General features: G+C 26.9%; 1 protein-coding gene and 2 long non-coding RNA genes across 3 annotated transcripts; 1 reads left to right on the forward strand and 2 right to left on the reverse strand.

Annotated features, from left to right (window-relative positions):
* Positions 1–4,367: 4,367 nt before the first annotated feature.
* LOC135922839 (uncharacterized) lies at positions 4,368–4,740 on the reverse strand. Its single transcript, XR_010571048.1, has 3 exons — positions 4,649–4,740; positions 4,548–4,604; positions 4,368–4,507 (listed from the first exon to the last, which is right to left on the reverse strand). It is a non-coding gene; the product is annotated as an uncharacterized LOC135922839 (long non-coding RNA).
* A 167-nt stretch (positions 4,741–4,907) lies between these two features.
* On the reverse strand, positions 4,908–5,383 carry LOC135922506 (uncharacterized). The gene is made up of 3 exons (XR_010570937.1): positions 5,249–5,383; positions 5,039–5,098; positions 4,908–4,986 (listed from the first exon to the last, which is right to left on the reverse strand). It is a non-coding gene; the product is annotated as an uncharacterized LOC135922506 (long non-coding RNA).
* A 10,014-nt stretch (positions 5,384–15,397) lies between these two features.
* On the forward strand, positions 15,398–16,956 carry LOC135929338 (uncharacterized). The gene is made up of 2 exons (XM_065465875.1): positions 15,398–16,072; positions 16,624–16,956. Exons 1-2 carry the CDS (start codon positions 15,398–15,400, stop codon positions 16,954–16,956), a joined length of 1,008 nt encoding a protein of 335 aa, XP_065321947.1.
* The last annotated feature ends 1,858 nt before the right edge of the window (positions 16,957–18,814 follow it).

An 18,814-nucleotide genomic window follows, 5' to 3' on the forward strand; every position in this document is an offset into this window, starting at 1 on the left:
AGCCCCTCAAAATTTGAATAGCCCCCTGAACGAATTTTTTAAATGTATCCCTTATAAACCCCGTGAAAAGAACGAAGGAGGATAAACGTGCGAGTAAGTAAAAATGTATTTTATTATTATTCACTTCTTTTTCTCTTTTTACACATAGTATATATATATACTATTTAAAATTAGAATATATATGATTAAACAAAAAGTAAGGTTACGAAAAATAAAAAGTAATATAAGTTGAATGAATTCATAACAAAAATAAAAATATTATTTGAATAAATATAATGAATGTACGTTATATAAATTAAAACATCTATTCAATAACCAATATTTTAATTTATTAATTCCTATAATGTAACATTCTCCCTCTTCTACAAGCCTTCCCATAATTTCATCTAAGAAGTCATAGAGAGTTTGTTGTTCAAGTGGTTTATCGTTTTGGTTGTCAATGTTGCATAAGTAACTAATCGTTGGCTTGTCCAAATCGTTGGTTTGTTCGTTTTTCACGTTTTTGTTTAAATCGTGAGCTTGATATCCATATCGAATGTTGTCCTTACAAATCGTGACTTCATATAGCTTGCTTGTAGTGCTCAATTGTTATTATTATCATTTTTCAAAATTGTTATTATCATCAGTAAGTTGTGATTAATGAGAAATAATAGTTCATCAAATTGGATATAAAAATAAGTGAAGAATGATAAATCAATAAGATTGTTATATAAAATTTCAGCGTTTTAAGTTTTCGCGTTTTAGTGTTCAATTAATTTTTTGCGTTTTAGTCTCCAATTTATTTTTTCGCGTTTTAGTGACTTATTTTATTTTTAATTAATTTCAATCTCCGAGGTTAAAATATGCAAATAAAATATTATTCACATTTCCCTCTCTTTAAAGAAAAAATTTAAATTTCACATCCTAGTTTTAATTCAAAAAGTGTTATTTTTAATAAAAATTCTTCATAAAATAATTTTTAGAAAAGGATCTCATCACATCATTTAAATATTTATCGAAAATGAAGATGTTACATAACCATTTGTCTTCAAAAGCTTTATTTCAAAAACATTTTTATCATATTAAGTATTACTTATAAGTGTTATTTAAATCAATCATGTGATTTAAACCTTTTAATTCATATGTTTTAATTACATTTTAATATATTTAAAATTAAAGTTTTATCTTCTTGTTAAGGATTTTTAATGGTTATTTTTTAATTATATCTAAGAATTCATCTTTAGGTTTAGTTAATTTACAACAATTGGTCATCATTCAAGAAATCAAAAAATAACAATATTTCACTAAGAAATTAAGTAAATAATAAGGCTTTTTATGTGTTCAAATATATCCATTATGATTTTACATTTTAGTTATTTTAATGATTTGTAACATGCCTTTATCCCGGCATAAAATCTTAATTTATAATAACTTTTATTCTTACGTGGATTAGAATAATAAGTAATCATCATTGGTCTCACAATATAGAATTAATAACCTAACGTTCAACTTCCATATTGGTTCTTTCTAGGTTGTCACATTAGATTAGGTGTTAGTCATCATCTTGTAGTCCACCACCCAGAGCCAGGACACCATGAAGAAAGAAGCTTTTTGCATGAAAGAACGTGCTAAGGTTTGATTGGTCATCTCAATAGATTAGGTAGTCATCTCAGTAGATTAGGCATTGGTCATATCAATAGATTAGGTAGTCATCTCAATAGATTAGGCAGTCATATCAATAGATTAGGTAGTCATCTCAATAGATTAGGCAGTCATATCATTAGGTAGTCATCTCAATAGGTTAGGCATTGGTCATATCAATAGATTAGGCAGTTAATAGATTATGTAGTCATCTCAATAGGTTAAGCAGTCATCTCAATAGATTAGGCATTGATCATGTCAATAGATTAGGTAGTCATCTCAATAGATTAGGCAGTCATATCAATAGATTAGGTAGTCATCTCAATAGGTGGTCATCTCAATAGGTTAGGTAGTCATCTCAATAGGTGGTCATCTCAATAGGTTAGGCAGTCATATCAATAGATAAGGTAGTCATCTCAATAGGTAGCCATCTCAATAGGTTAAGCAGTCATATCAATAGGTTAGGTAGTCATCTCAATAGGTTAAGCAGTCATCTCAATAGGTTAGGTAGTCATCTCATTCTAGTCCACCACCCAGAGCCAGGGCACCATGAAAAGAACGAAGGAGAAAAAGTAAGGTTACGAAAAATAAAAAGTAATATAAGTAAAAAGTAAGGTTACGAAAAATAAAAAGTAATATAAGTAAAAAGTAAGGTTACGAAAAATAAAAAGTAATATAAGTTGAATTTGAATTCATAACAAAAATAAATATATTATATAAGTTGAATTTGAATTCATAACAAAAATAAAAATATTATATAAGTTGAATTTGAATTCATAACATTCTCCTTCTTCTAAAAAGCCTTCACCCTATAATTATGTTATCATAGTTTTATTCAACAAGTTGTTTCACAAGTCATCATATCGTTGGCTTGTCCTACTCGTTTACTGTTTGTAGGTTGGTTTGTTTAAATCGTAAGCTTGTTATCCTTATCGTAAGTTGTCCTTATAAATCGTGATTTTGTCATATTGCTTGCTTGGTTGTACTCAGTATTTAAATTTCTGATCGATGAAAAATTAACTAATATAAAAAATAAATAAGCGATAAGATAACAAGGTGACCCTCTAGGTACCTTTTTGTTCTGTCTGGGCATTAATAGTCTATTACGAGACATTAATGACCAATGCAAGCATCTTCATAACTGGTATATCGACGATGGTATACTAGGCGGCCCACCGACTAAAGTTATGAAAGCAATCCAAATAATAAAATCCAGCGAGAAAAGTTTGGGACTTCGAGTTAATTAAGAAAAAGCGAATATTGTCCTCTTGGGATCATTGACCTTAACCGCAATATATGTTTAATCATACACCATTGAACGCTTTATCACATCTTGGATCTCCAGTAGGTAAAGACGAGTAATTTATCAAGTTCTTTGCCGCTATTTCACGAGAAATATCCTTTATGCGCGATACACTATCTCGCCTCCCAGCTCACCAAGCTTTCTTCTTATTAAAAACTACCTTCTAATTCCAAGAATTTTATATCTTTCAATATGACGTCAACCTCTTTGCACACGAACTGGAGATTAAACGCCTTACAGAAGATATACTCAATCTTAAATTTGGGGAATTATCATGGTTACAGGCTACCTTACCACTCAAATCCGGCGGCATTGGCATAAGATCACCTTCCCTACTTACCGTTAGTGCGTTCATATCCTCTCGCCAGTCCTACGAGTCCATCATACAAGGTAGATTCATTAGGCATTCAAAATGCAATGATACCATTGCCAGGGCCTTAAAATCCGCCGGCATCCCATCAACCCTCGAACCTACTGGCCTTTACAATTCCGATGGTAAGCGACCCGATGGTTGGATTATGATCCCTTGGAAGAGGGGGAATTCCTAACCTAGGATTTCTCATGCATAGATCCTCTTGCCCCTTCCAATATAAATAAAGATGTCATACCAGTGGCGTAGCTAGGAATTTTCCTTAGAGGGGGTCCACATATAAAAGCCTGGGGGCTTTGCCCCCCAGACCCCCTTTTACGGGCCTTCGGCCCTAAAATCATATTGGTTTTTCTTATAATATAAAAGTCCTAGAATTATTAATTATTTTAATTAGTGTTGTTAAACGGCTCGACTTGAGCTGATTTTTATAAACAGCTAACTCAATATTTTTGCCAAAAAATATTGTTCAAGCCTAGAGATTTCTCGAATAATATAAAACTTGTATCTCCATGAGCAAAATTTTCTGGCTAATATATTGAGTTAGCCATATCGGCTAAAATTGAGCCATTAACCACTAATTTTAATTAAAATAACACATTGACATAATTTTAATTAAAATAACACATTGACACAATTTTATTGATATACGTTTCATTTTATTATACTTTTAGAAGTTATTTACAAATAAAAAGCGATTATTTAAAATATAAATATTATATTGATTTAATTATAAATATTATATTACTATAATTATAAATATTATATTGCTTTAATTATAAATTATTGCTTTAATTATAAATATTATATTGCCTTAATTATAAATATTAGTATTACACATATAAATTGTTTTAATTATAAATATTATATTGCCTTAATTATAAATGATATATTTTATAATTAGTAAACACATTAAAAATATAGATTAAAAAATAAATGTTTTTTTCAAACTGTAAATTTAAGTCGATATCCTTCAAAGTGAAAAAATCAAAATTGTGTTGGCAATATTTTTTTACCAATATATGATAGATGTTTAAAATTAATATTGAGAAACCTAGGCTAATAATCATAGATTACATGTTAGCTTTGGAACCAACTTTTGATTATTATAAGTATAAAGTAATAGACTATATCACTTGTAGTAGGTGATGGTTCTAAATGATCTAGTATAATTGGTTGTCTATTAACCCTTAGGTTTCTGGAGTATGTGGGAATTGCTAAGATTTTAAATAAATATAATTTAAATAAGACTAATACCTGACATGAGTGGAACTTCATTTCCATTTAAATTCTCCCTAGATTTTTTAGATATATCTAAAATTTTAATGTAAATATTAATAAGTAATTGATTACATTACATTTATTAGATAGTGATTTGTTGTGACTTAGTGTATTTTTTTGTTTGTTATCACTATTTTTTTTACCCCTTGGTATGAATATTAATTGAGATATTCCTATAAAAATAAATTAAAATAAAACAACATATTAGATAACCTTTAAATTCTAAATTGATACAGCCTATAATATTTTGTTGACTACTATCATTTTTTTTCAATATGATACTTGATATACCTAAAATTATGATTAAATATTTAAAGGTAATAGCTAACATTACTTTTACTAGGTAGAGATTTGAAGTGATCAAGTGTATTTAGCTTATTTTTATCATAATTTTTTATAGAGTATCTAGGTATTTCTAAAATTTAAATGAATACATTTAAATAAGGTCATATAAGTTCATAAAATACCTGAGGTGAGTGGTAAATTGTTGCTTATGGTATCAAGTTCATCATTAAAATTCTGATTTTCTATATTAATTGGTGATTCATTTAAATAAGGTCATTATAAAATACCTGGTGTGGGTGGTAAATTGTTGCTTATGGTATCAAGTTCATCATTAAAATTTTGATTTTCTATATTAATTAGTGATTCATTTAAATAAGGTCATTATAAAATACCTGATGTGGGTGGTAAATTGTTGCTTATGGTATCAAGTTCATCATTAAAATTTTGATTTTCTATATTAATTAGTGATTTGGTGTGTTCATTTTGTTGACTATCATCATTTTTATTAAATGTAATACTTGATATATCTAAATCTATAATAAAAAATATTTAAATCTTAATAGATTATATTACTGTACAAGATAGTGATTTTATATGGTCTTTGGGTATATAAATGAGTGTATCAAGATCATTTTCTTCCCTCCCCCTACGTTTGGGTATATCTTATAAATGTCAAAATATTTTGGTTAGCCAAAATTATTTAAAATAATAAATTGCCCAAAGTGGTTTGTACTGGCAATTTTAATTTAGTTAAAACTATGACTAGGTGTTTAATTTTAAATTCTAAAATAAAAATAGTTAGCTATTAATTTTAAATATTTTTTATATTAAATGTTATTTTGACCTGGTGTATTTACATCATCCTTATTATTTTCAATAGAGCCTATAATGCATAAGATATTAATTAGTACACTGGATTAAATATTTTTTAACCTCAAAAGCATGAGAAAGTAGATTATGCACTATTTTATTTCATATTATTATTTTCGAACCATATCTTCGATAAATTATAATAAATATTTTTTTAAATATGCATAAATAATATATTATTATAATTTATTAGATTATTATCAATGACTTTAAAATAATATACAGAATAATTTTTATATATATAAAAGTAATAATATCCTTCCACAAACATCAAAACCAGAAAAATATAAATATTCATGGTATTTATTTGATATAAAGTCACTTTTGAGTCTTTTGAACGAATAATCTAAAAAAATTGCTCTGAGGGGGGGGGTGGGGGGGGGGAGGTAGATTATGCACTTTTTTATTTCATATTATTATTTTCGAACCATATCTTGGATAATTTATAATAAATATTTTTTTAAAAATGCATCAATTATATATTATTAAAATTAATAGATTATTATCAATGACTTTAAAATAATATACAGAATAATTTATATATATATATTTAAAATTAAAAGTAATAATATCCTTCCACAAACATCAAAACCAGAAAAATATAAATATTCATGGTATTTATTTGATATAAAGTCACTTTTGAGTCTTTTAAACGAATATTCTAAAAAAAAATTAATTGCTCTGGGGGGGGGGGTCCAAACCCGAAAACCCAACCCGTAGCTACGCCACTGTGTCATACTAGATGCAGAGGCGAATACACCAGCTAAATATTCGCCATCTCTTCCCGCCAATTATACATTCCTACCATTAATCGCCACGACTCTAACGTCGTTCGGCTCTCATGCCCTGGCCTTCTTTAAAGAGCTGGGAAAACGGATTGGCCGAGGATCCCGACAAGGGATTCTACCTACGCCAAAAGCCATAAACATAGTAAAATACAATTATCTCAGCTTTATTTTTTCAATATCCAAAATCCTCTAATTGAACACTATGCATAGGATAGACTTTGGCCAATTTTCTGCCTATTATAATGTTAACGCTAAAAGGGTACTTAAATCTCAATCAATAAAAAATAGCAAGAATTAATAACTTTATATAATTGTGATTTACTAATATTATATTTTTTTTTACTATTATAACTTACCTTGTAATAACATATTATAATAATATATATGGATTATATATACAATGTTCAGATAAAATCTTTAATTAATTTATTGTAATTGAATAATATAATATAAGTATAACAATTAGAATATATTTATTTATAATTAAATTAGCCTTAAATAATAAAATTTTTTCTAAATTATCATCATTTAAACAACCACGTTTTTCATTAAGTATATGTTTAGCTTTACATTTTTTATACATGCTATATATATACTATATAAAATTAGAATATATATGATTAAACAAAAAAACAAAAAGTAAGGTTACGAAAAATAAAAAGTAATATAAGTTGAATTTGAATTCATAACAAAAATAAAAATATTATTTGAATAAATATAATGAATGTACGTTATATAAATTAAAACATCTATTCAATAACCAATATTTTAATTTATTAATTCCTATAATGTAACACCCCGGAAAGATTTTTTCTAGAATTCTATTATGTATTATATATAGATTTGATATTGATTTATAAGACTATAAAAATTTAATTAAATGTAAAGAAAAGGATGTGAATAGGTTGGATATTATTTATTCAAATAATATAAAGTCAAAATATATTTTCATATTACATTTTCTTTCGATCATTATAAACAACTGAAATAAATCTAATAGAAATTAGGATAATAAATATGAAAGAAATTTTAAAAAAAATTTCAATCTTTAACTGTTATATTTTTTACAATTTTTCTTTCATATTCAATATTATTTCATCCTATATATATAACATTCTAAATTGTTTATATATTATATATTTTTTAATAGATCAATTTGAATGAATGTACAAAAAAATATCATTTTAGTTTGAGTTATATTTTCAGGTTAATGAATATTTATATAAAAACAAAAATAATATGTTTTAAAAACGAAAATATAAAAAATCAATTGTTAAAGTTAATGGATATTTTAAAGTAATTATTGATTTTAATATAATAAAATGCTTTACAGTGAAGAGGGGGATATTTTTCACCAGATGTTAAAACAAAATAAAAGGATGTTATTATATTTTTATTTTAATGATACTTAAACATTAATCTATGTTAAAAAAATATTAAACAACTTTTTCAAAAAATGCCGCACTTGAAGTTTATAATTAAAAAAACTTTTTTAACATAAAAAAAACATATTTTTTCACATATCATTTACACAATTTAATATTTTTGTATATTTAATTTAATATTAATTAATTTTTCAATCTTTACATATATAATGTTTAATATAGACTACTTACTTTATAATTTTAATAACTCTCCTTTACTCCCAAGTACTTCTAAATTATTCTTTGCCAATCTCAGATGGGAATGATATGGAGAATTATCAATCACATTCTAGCATTTCTGCAAATAAAAATTCTTTAGCAACTATTAATGAAAATATAAATCATTCTCAAGTATCCTCCATTCCTAAACCCAAAAGAACATACAATTGTTGGAACAAAGATAAAATTGAAATGGTAATGAAAATTTTAGCAATGCCAGAGTAAGAACAGATGAAGATTAAGGACATTGCTAAATTTGTTAATATGTCGAAGGCCTCAATACATAAAATAAAAAGGGATACATTCCCAGAAATTATTGGTGAGCCTTTAAAGGAATTCTCTCTTAAACAAAGAGGGAGAAAAATAAAAGACACAGCAAACCTTGAAAGGCAAGTTATGGATTTGCTAATGGACAATAATACCGATATAATTGAGAATTTACCTTCTGGTTTGCCAAAAAATATTGGAACCATAAGGAAATATATCAAAAACATCTGATGGTCCAAAAAAGAAGTTGGGAAAGAACCGGATGGCAGGAATACACCAGGAGCTATCAATATTCGGCAGGTCTATTGCCGCAAATTGCTGAATATCTCCAGAGAAAGACTCTATTTTCTCGACGAAACAGGCTTGTACCTGTCTATGCTTGGGCACCACTCAATGTGAGACCAACAATAAAGGTTCCATCCTCAAAAGGGAAAAATGTAAGTGTACTTTGCAATATAGGAATTTGTGGAGTTATACATTATAAAATCATCGTAGTATCATATAATGGTATATTATTCCGAAATTCGTTAATGGAGATTATTAGTATGTTACCCAGATGCCATCTTAGTTATGGATAATGCTTCTATACATAAAAGTCATCTAATTGATGCCTTTAAAGAGAGAATAGAGTATCCCCCCCCCCCATATTCACCACAATTGAACCTAATTGAAAATTTTTTCGGGGTCTTCAAAAACAAATATAGTTCATTAATTCCCAGACCAAGCACAAGGGAGCACATAATAACAAATATTAATCAAATTATGCATCAATTTATTCCTTATGATTTTACAAATTTTTATAATCATATGCAACAATATTTAGAGCTGGGCTATCGTGGACTACCTATTGACTAAAGTAATCTAATTATATGATAAATTACGATTAACATTTTTTAATATTTTAATTAAATAGGTACTACTAAGCAAGCAATTTATGACTATGAACTACCATTAAATATTTCTACCATTAAATATTTCATATTTTATATAATCAATATTCATGTATTAATGTAATTACGAATTTATTATATAACGTTTATATGTAATATACGAATTGAATATAATATTAAATTAAAGTTATGTCTCAAATATGAAAAAATAAAGTGAGAGAAAAAAAATATTTTCAGAAATAAAAGATTTTGACTAATATCTAATAACTAAGATGAATAATTTATCATTATTTTTAAAATTATTCTACATAAAATATCGTTAACTAAGTAAAAGAAAATATGTGATGACAAAACTTTATATTTTTTTATAAAAAATTTTTTTAAGTGTGACATTTAAAAAAGTTGTTTAATATTTTTTTAACATAGATGTTTAAGTATGATTAAAATAAAAATATAATAATATCCTTTTATTTTGTTTTAACATCTGGTGAAAAATATCCCCCTCTTCACTGTAACAAAAAATAACCAATCGATGAACATTTCAGCAAAATGAGTCTATTTCATTATTAGATTAATACTATTAATTATATTTTCACTATATTAGCAATTGCAAACAAATTTTATGTTAAAAATTGAATATCAGCATCACTTATAGTTATAATAATTGTATGTTATTTATACGTATTTTATTATTTAAGAATTATACATTCTATTTTCATATTATAGAATTATTAGTTTTTGAAATTCGATATTAAATAGATATAAATATGACATATTATATGACAAAAAATATAATTATATACGTAATACTAAAGTTTAAATATCAAACAAAACCAAGCATTAACAGTAAAAGCATAATTGATTTTTATTATTTAAATTATTCTAAAACCCTAATTAAATAAATAAAATCAGTTATCATTTGAAATCAAAATCACTCTAATCAACTATATTATTCATTTATAAATTTAATTTACTATACCTTTTCCTATGAAAATTTCCAAGAACCAAAAGAGTATGCGAAACTACTTAGTTAAAACATTTAATTAAAACATCTTTTACTCATTTTACTAGAAGATAGCACGTCAAAAATGACGGGGAATGAGAATTTTATTCTTACTTTTATGATATTGTTACCTCTTATTTGAAAATAATATCCAATTATTATTCTTTTAACCCCCCCCCCCCCCTGGCCAGGTTTAATCCATTAAAACTAAGTGTAAATACTATGGTTTGGTAAAATTAAATTTAAAGCTTTTACTTGATAATACCAATATTATTTGATAAATATTACTGATCATTTATACCCAATATTTAATATTAAAAAAATTCCCAGGCAAAGTACAAAGCCATAATAATTTTGAAAAATTCTTCCAAGCCCAGTGATTATAATAATTTTGGTAGTTGAGAACTGAAATAAAATATTTAAATAATCATAATGTTAAAAATATAATCAAAATCAGATTTTCATGGGCCTAGGTTTTTTGATCAGGCCGAGCCCAAGCCTGCATAAAAATTTTTTTAGGCCAATGTCTGACTTATAGTTAATAATAAAAAAATTCTCAAGCATTCTAGCTCATAATATTTTTGAAAAATTTTCCCCAAGCCCAGCCTAATATAATTTATAAAAATATCTTTCACCTGGCCAACCCATAGTAATTTTCAAAATTTTTTCCCAATCCGGGAGATAGGTAAATCTCTAAAAACCATATCTATTTTTTATTCTATTTTAAACCAGGCCAACCCATTAAGACTGAGAATGAATACTATTTTTATAAAAATATATTTAAATTAGCTTTTACATGAGGGACATATAAATATTCTGTGTTAAATATTACACCATGCCTAATATTAAAAAAAATTCACAAGCCAGGTCCACGCACTTGGGGAAATTTTCTCAAAAAGACCATAGTAATTTTGATAGTTGAGAACTGAAATAAAGTATATAAAAACTCACAATGCATTTAAAAATACAATCAGAATATGAAAGTTGCATGGGCCTTGGTATTTGATCAGACCTGGCCATGTCTCGAAAAGAAATTAAAAAATTTGCAGGAATCTAAAACTATATTAATTTTAAAAAATGTTTCCCAAGCTACTTCCAAGTCCATATTAATTGTGAAAAATATTTCCCAAACCCAGGAAAACCCAGAATTCTATTTTATCCTTGGATCCAGAAAAATAGGTGTGATGTAGGGGTTTATAAGAATTAAATCTGTATAATATGTATATATTTTTTTTGCCTGTCGTGATTATGTAGATAGTTAGACAATATTATTATATTTGTGCAAATATTTCTTGTTATGAGTTCGTTTAATTATATTAAAATACTTATCGATATATTCAAATTTTTCTTATTATAAGTACGTTTAATTATATTATAATATTTGTCGATATATTCAAATTTTATTTTGGGTAATTTTCATGTTTAACGGTAGATTATATTTATGATAAACAGAAAAAAGCAAATTGAAAATAGATTTGAATATTTAGTCTTTTTTAGTTTATAAATTGTTTAAATATATTTTTGAATAGCGATAACTGTAAATAATTTAATTTATGAGTTTAAAAACTCTAATTTTTTACCATTCGAGATTATTAAATTTTTTATTATAATTTTTTCTAAATTTTATATTTTATTCATTATCGAAATAAAATCGTCAAGTTCCACTATAATAAGAATTCTAAGTGAGAGATTTAATTAACATCGATAATAAATTAATCAACTTTCTATACACAACTTCAACTCAAGCTTGCACTCACTTGCAACAATTGGTGCCGAAGAAAAAAATCGAACCCTGTACCTTAGATTTTCAGTCTAATAATTAAACCATTACATAATATTTCGGGGAACTAAAGCGTTAAGAAAATTCAATCTAATTTATACCAGGATATTTAAGGTAAAAAAAATTATATTCATGATAAATTTTTTTTACCTTTTAATTATAATATTAATAATTGTTTTATATTTAATTAATTTTGGTAGGATTTTTAAATTATTTTTAATTAGATTTTTATTAAGCACGTTATAATGTATATTAATCAGATGAATATTTGGAATTTATTTTTAGAAAATATAATTTTAATAGTTTTTGTGGTTATGATTTTAGTTTTTACATTAGGTTTAATCATAGGGAGAAGTACAGCTTATATTAAGATAGAGAATATAGAATTAGAAAAGGTTAAGAATATATTGAGAGATGTAGAGAAGAAGATAAATATAGATAATTACAGACGGACAGATAATTATAGACAAATAATTTGTTTTAGTTGTGGCCAGCCGGGTCACATGTCGCGACAATGTGATTTAACGAAAGATTTAAAGTGCGCAAAATGTGGCAAGAATGGCCATGTAGCTATTAAATGCAGATTAGACAATTTGATATTATGATGTATTACTTGTGGTCAAGATGGACACACACAAGAGAGATGTAAGAAATGACTAGTGGAAGGAAATGTTAATTTTAATGATAATTTTAATAATAATTTGAATGATAATTTGAATGATAATTTTTAATGATAATTTTAATGATAATTTTAATGATAATTTTGGTGATAATAATTTTTTAATTTTGTTAATTATAAATCAGGTATTAAGAGAAGTAAAGATAAAATGAGAGACATAAAGATAGAGAGGAGAAATTTTGATATATATAAATCGAAAGATGCAACTTTGGTAGACGTATGAAAGGTTGAATTAGAGGATTTTTTAATGAAAAATAGATGCCCGAGAATAAAGATAAAGATTGAGGAAGCTGAAATATGTTTTTTATTAGATACAGGAGCAGAAATTAGTTTGATGAGTTTAAAGGATTTTAATAAATTTTTACCAGGAAAAGAATTTGTTATAAAAAAGATAAGAGCCAAACAATTAGATGATAGCGTAGTGAAAATTTTACGTTATTACAGGATAAGATTATCTGGAATTAATAGAGGTATAACTTTATGGATAACTACTTTGAATAGTGAGCCAATTTTAGGTTGGGGGGATATAAAAATATTAGATCCGGTCTTTATCGAAAATATCTTGAGAATGAATGATGAAAATAAGAAACGATAGAGAGTGATTTCGATAAACTTAAGTTGCCTAATATAGTAGATAAACAAGATGTAGTTCTCGATAAACTTAGAAATCGAACTCCAGAGTTTTTAATTGAATATAGAGACGAAGGGAATAATAGTTCTAGAGGTATAAATTCTATTGAGGCAACACCAGTTGAAATCTACAAGCAGAGAATTAAGAAGATAACAGAACAAGAAGAGATTGTTGAAGATAAATGCAGCCATGAAATAAGTATAATTTTAGATCAATACATGGAGGTTTTTAAAGAGGAGTTAGGTACGCTAAAAGATGTTGAAATAGATATAAGATTATTAAGAGACTACCAGCCTAAATTTTGTGGAGTAAGAAGATTACCGTTTTCTTGGATAGATGAGGTTGATAAGGAATTAAATAATTGGTTGAAGAAAGGTATAATACGACCCATGGTGCATAGCGACTGGGCGACACCGTTAGTCCCCATAAGAAAAGCAGATAATAGTTTAAGACTATGCATAGATTATAGAGTTTCGTTAAATCCATGGATTATCACAGTTAGTTATCCATTACCGAGGATAGAACAGTTATTAGCGAACCTGAGAGGAGCTACTTTTTTTTCGAAGATAGATTTCTCGATTGCATATTTACAGATTAAGGTGAATGAGAAAACAAGTAGATTGTTGACTATTACAACACAGAGGATTATTTGCTTTCTGTCGTTTACCGTTTGGATTGAAAGTATCAGCTGCGATATTTCAAAGAACGATGGCTTCTTTATTTCAAGGTTTAGATGGAATAATGTATTATTTAGATGATGTTTCAATATCAGGTAGAACCGAAGAAGAACATAATACTAGATTAGTTAAAGTATTAGATATAATATTAGAAAATGGCTTAAGAGCTAATATGAAGAAAAGCGTTTTTGGAGTACGAGGAATAAGGTATTTAGGTCATTTTATTAAAGGAAATGAAATTACTCCAATTTCGAAGAATATAGACAAGATAGTGAATATGAGAGCGCCAAATAATAAATCTGAATTACAGTCGTTTTTAGGGGCTACGAATTATTATCATCGTTTTATACAAGATTTTGCTGAAATTGCTACGCCATTATATAATGTATTGAAGAAAATAATAAGTTTGAATGGGGAACAGCCCAAAAAGAAAGTTTTGAAAGATTGAAGATAAAGATGGTAAGTAAACCTATACTAAATTGCTTCGATAAGAAATTAGATGTTGTTCTTGCAGTAGACGCTTCTAATTAAGGTATAGGAGGAATGTTATTACAAATAGTTGACAATATAGAAAAGCCTATCTTATTTGTGTCAAGACAATTTAGCAATACTGAGAAGAATTATTCAACAATAGTGAAGGAAGCATTAGCTGTCAAGTTTGGTTTGACCAAATGTAAAGAGTATTTGTTAGGCCGAAGATTTTTGTTTTATACTGATCACAAACCTTTAGTAGGGCTCTTTAAGAAAAACAATAAGGAGTTGATTATTTCACCAAGGCTACAGAAATGGCTTATATTGGTAGGGAATTTTGATTTTGAAATATGATTCAGAGCAGGTAAACAGAATTGTTTACCAGATATTTTATCGAGATTGTTTGATAAGGACTTTGAAGACAAAGACAAAGAGCCAATGATATATAGTTTAGAATATAGTGAAGCAGAGGAACTTAATAGTAATGTTATAAGATCCTTAAAGATAGATACAAGAGAAAGGCCGATAACTTTAGAGCTGGTATCTAAGATTTCTCAACAAGATGAAGAATTAACGAGAGTTAGAGCTTGTCTGAAGGGAGATAAAGAATGGAAAGATGAAGATCAGTCCTTTAAAAACATTAAGAGTGAACTGAATATAGAAGACAATTATTTAATGAGAGGATATCGCTTAGTGATACCAAGTAAGTTAAGAAGAGACCTTTTAACAGCGGTACATACAGAACATAGGTATAGAAAGAATGAAGAATAAAGCAAGAGAATACATTTGGTGGCCAAGAATGAATAAGGAAATAGTTATCTAAGAGCTGTGAAACATGTAATATGTGTGCTAATTTACCGGCAAAAAATAAGGAAGATAAATGGCCTGAGACAAATGTGCCATGTGAAAGAATACACGTAGATTTTTTAGAATTTGAAAGGAAAAATCACTTTATTATGGTAGATGCTGGTTCAAAATGGATAGATTGTCAACAGGTATTTGGCCTATCTACAAAAGTAGCGTTGAATAAGTTAAAAGATTTTGTAAGTAAATATGGATTAATGAAGACATTAGTATCTGATGGTGGTCCAGCGTTCAGAGGTAGAGCATTTGATAAGTTTTGTGATAGATGGAAGATTGAACATTTATTATCTCCACCACATTATTCAAGAAGTAATGGACAAGCTGAACGAATGGTAGCTATCGTTAAAAATTGGTTAAAAAAAGAAAGATATGGAGAGGGAAAATGGTGGTTATTGTTATTAGCATATAACAATACTAAGACTAGCAAGGGGACTTCTCCAGCAGAGATGTTTTTAGATAGAAAAACAAGAACTGAATTAGATTTTTTGAAAGAAAAAGAAAAGCCAAAAGATATTCCTTATTGTGAGAAATTTAAGGTTGGTAGCTTAGTTTGGATACTACTTTTTGATGGTCCAATTAAATGGGGGAAAGGTATAGTAAGAAGAAATATAGGAAGAAGAAAGGTAGAAGTAGAAATTGAAGGACAAGCCGAAGTATGTTTCAGACATATTAAACAGTTAAGACCTAGAGGGGTCAGTTATTAAACGTGGAAATTTTAAAATGGAAGATAAACATAATCGATTTGTTTGTGGTAACAAGTGACAATTATGAGAATCTTGATTTTAAATTTGATGATATACATAATTGAGTTGTTAAACAACTCTGGTAAAATTATGAGAATCATAACTGTGGAAATTTTAAAATTGTTGATAAACATAATCGATTTGTTGGTGGTAACAAGTGACAATTATGAGAATCTTGATTTTAAATGATGATCTGGTTAAATTATGAGAATCATAACTGTGGAAATTTTAAAATTGTTGATAAACATAATCGATTCGTTGGTGGTAACAAGTGATAATTATGAGAATCTTGATTTTAAATGTTGATGATATACATGATTGAGTTGTTGTTAAACAACTCTGGTTACTGTGGAAATTTTAAAATTGTTGATAAACATAATCGATTCGTTTGTGGTAACAAGTGACAATTATGAGAATCTTGATATATATTGTTATACATGTATAGTTAAATTCGTTTATAGATGGCGTCGTATTTTAGAATTGGGAATAAGATCCTTAAAATAGAAATTAGAGAAATAGACGGGACGGTGGAATCCAGAAGATGGTTAGACGCGGCTAGGGAAGAAGCTCAGAATCGTTACGGTGAGATGTTGCAAGAACTAACAAGAGTAACAGAGAGACGATGGGTGCCCGAAGGTTCCAAGAAAAGGAAGACCGATTGTTGGTCATGCGGAGGCAATCACCTAATGCGAGTTTGCCCGTCATTATATGTAGCTAATGACAGTTCGGTAGTATCCCGGCCCATTCAAGAAGAGGTGATTAAAGGGAATTTAGCTGAAGAGTCAATAGAATAGGAAAGACAAATTTAAGGAGGAAGGTGTCGTGATTATGTTAGACAATATTATTTTATTTATGCAAATATTTCTTGTTATGAGTTCGTTTAATTATATTATAATACTTATCGATATATTCAAATTTTTCTTATTATAAGTACGTTTAATTATATTATAATATTTGTCGATATATTCAAATTTTATTTTGGGTAATTTTCATGTTTAACGGTAGATTATATTTATGATAAACAGAAAAAAGCAAATTGAAAATAGATTTGAATATTTAGTCTTTTTTAGTTTATAAATTGTTTAAATATATTTTTGAATAGCGATAACTGTAAATAATTTAATTAATGAGTATAAAAACTCTAATTTTTTACCATTCGAGATTATTAAATTTTTTATTATAATTTTTTCTAAATTTTATATTTTATTGATTATCAAAATAAAATCGTCAAGTTCATTAATTCGTTTTCTTTTTATATTATATATATATTTATCCTAATTTATTTTAATATATTTTATTCTTTCTTTTATTTAGATTCAACTATAATAAGAATTCTAAGTGAGAGATCTAATTAACATCGATAATAAATTAATCAACTTTCTATACACAACTTCAACTCAAGCTTACACTCACTTGCAACATTGCCATTTATATTATTGAGAAAATTTTTCAAAATTAGGATCAAATGAAGGGGAAATATCTGATTTACCTATATCATTCTACTGGTTAGCTCCTGCCTGGTATTTATATGAAAATCATGAATACATATTAAAGTACCATGCTAAAAATATGTTCATTCTATTTTAAATTTTAAAAAAACCACCACCTTTCCAAATGATTTATTACTTAGTTACAAAATATAAGTTTAAATTTAAGACATTGTTAATTACAATAGAAAAAATAAAAAGATATTCTAAGTTAAGAAATAATAGGAGGTGAACTTTAATCATAGTCAAATTATATATAAGTTAAACAAAAAAGTTATACATTTAATCAAAAATGTTATAATAAGTTATGAAAAATATACATTCTACAATTAAATTATGAAGTTATGAGAAAATAAACAAAACTATGGAATGCATGTAGAAAGGACAATTTCAGAAAAGATAAGAGAGATGCAAATATTTACTTATGCATAAAAATTACCTAATTAAGAGTTATAAAGTTGTATAAAATTCAATGTGGAATGGATCCTTTTTAAGGGTTTTAACATAAAACTCTCAATCTGCAAGAATAAATTTTTAGATTTTAAAATACAAATGAATAAAAATTTATTTTAAAAGACTTTTTAATTGTACACATAAATTAAAATTACTAAATATATACTTTATTAACATATTTTATAAAAATAATGGAAAATTTTAGAATAACCCTAAATAAATATAAATTTTTAAATAACACCTCAAAGATAGGAAAATTTCTGATTACTGAAAGTCTTCATTCTTGGTCTTGTTGGGTATGACTTGGTCTGGGAGGGGGGGGGGTGTAAAAAATAATTTTTTTGATAGTATCAAATAAAAGGTAATTAAAATATTTTTTTATTGTAATAATAATAATCACTCATAGAGGGCGGGTCTAGGTCTTGGGGGATCAGGAATATTTTTATCAACACAAAATATCGATATGGGTATCAAATAAAAGATAATTTAAATATCTTTAGATTGAAAGTATTTATTTTTGTCTTCGTGGGTATGACTTGGTCTGGGAGATAGATGGAGGGGGGGGGGGGTGTAAAAATATATTTTTTTGATATGGGTATCAAATAAAAGGTAATTGAAATATTTTTTTTATAATTATAATAATCACTCATAGAGGGTGGGTCTAGGTCATGGGTCAGGAATATTTTTATCAACACAAAATATCGATATGGGT

Source organism: Gordionus sp. m RMFG-2023, chromosome 1 (genome assembly GCF_954871325.1).
Source record: "Gordionus sp. m RMFG-2023 chromosome 1, tfGorSpeb1-WG-v2, whole genome shotgun sequence".
Taxonomy (NCBI): domain Eukaryota; kingdom Metazoa; phylum Nematomorpha; class Gordioida; order Chordodea; family Parachordodidae; genus Gordionus; species Gordionus sp. m RMFG-2023.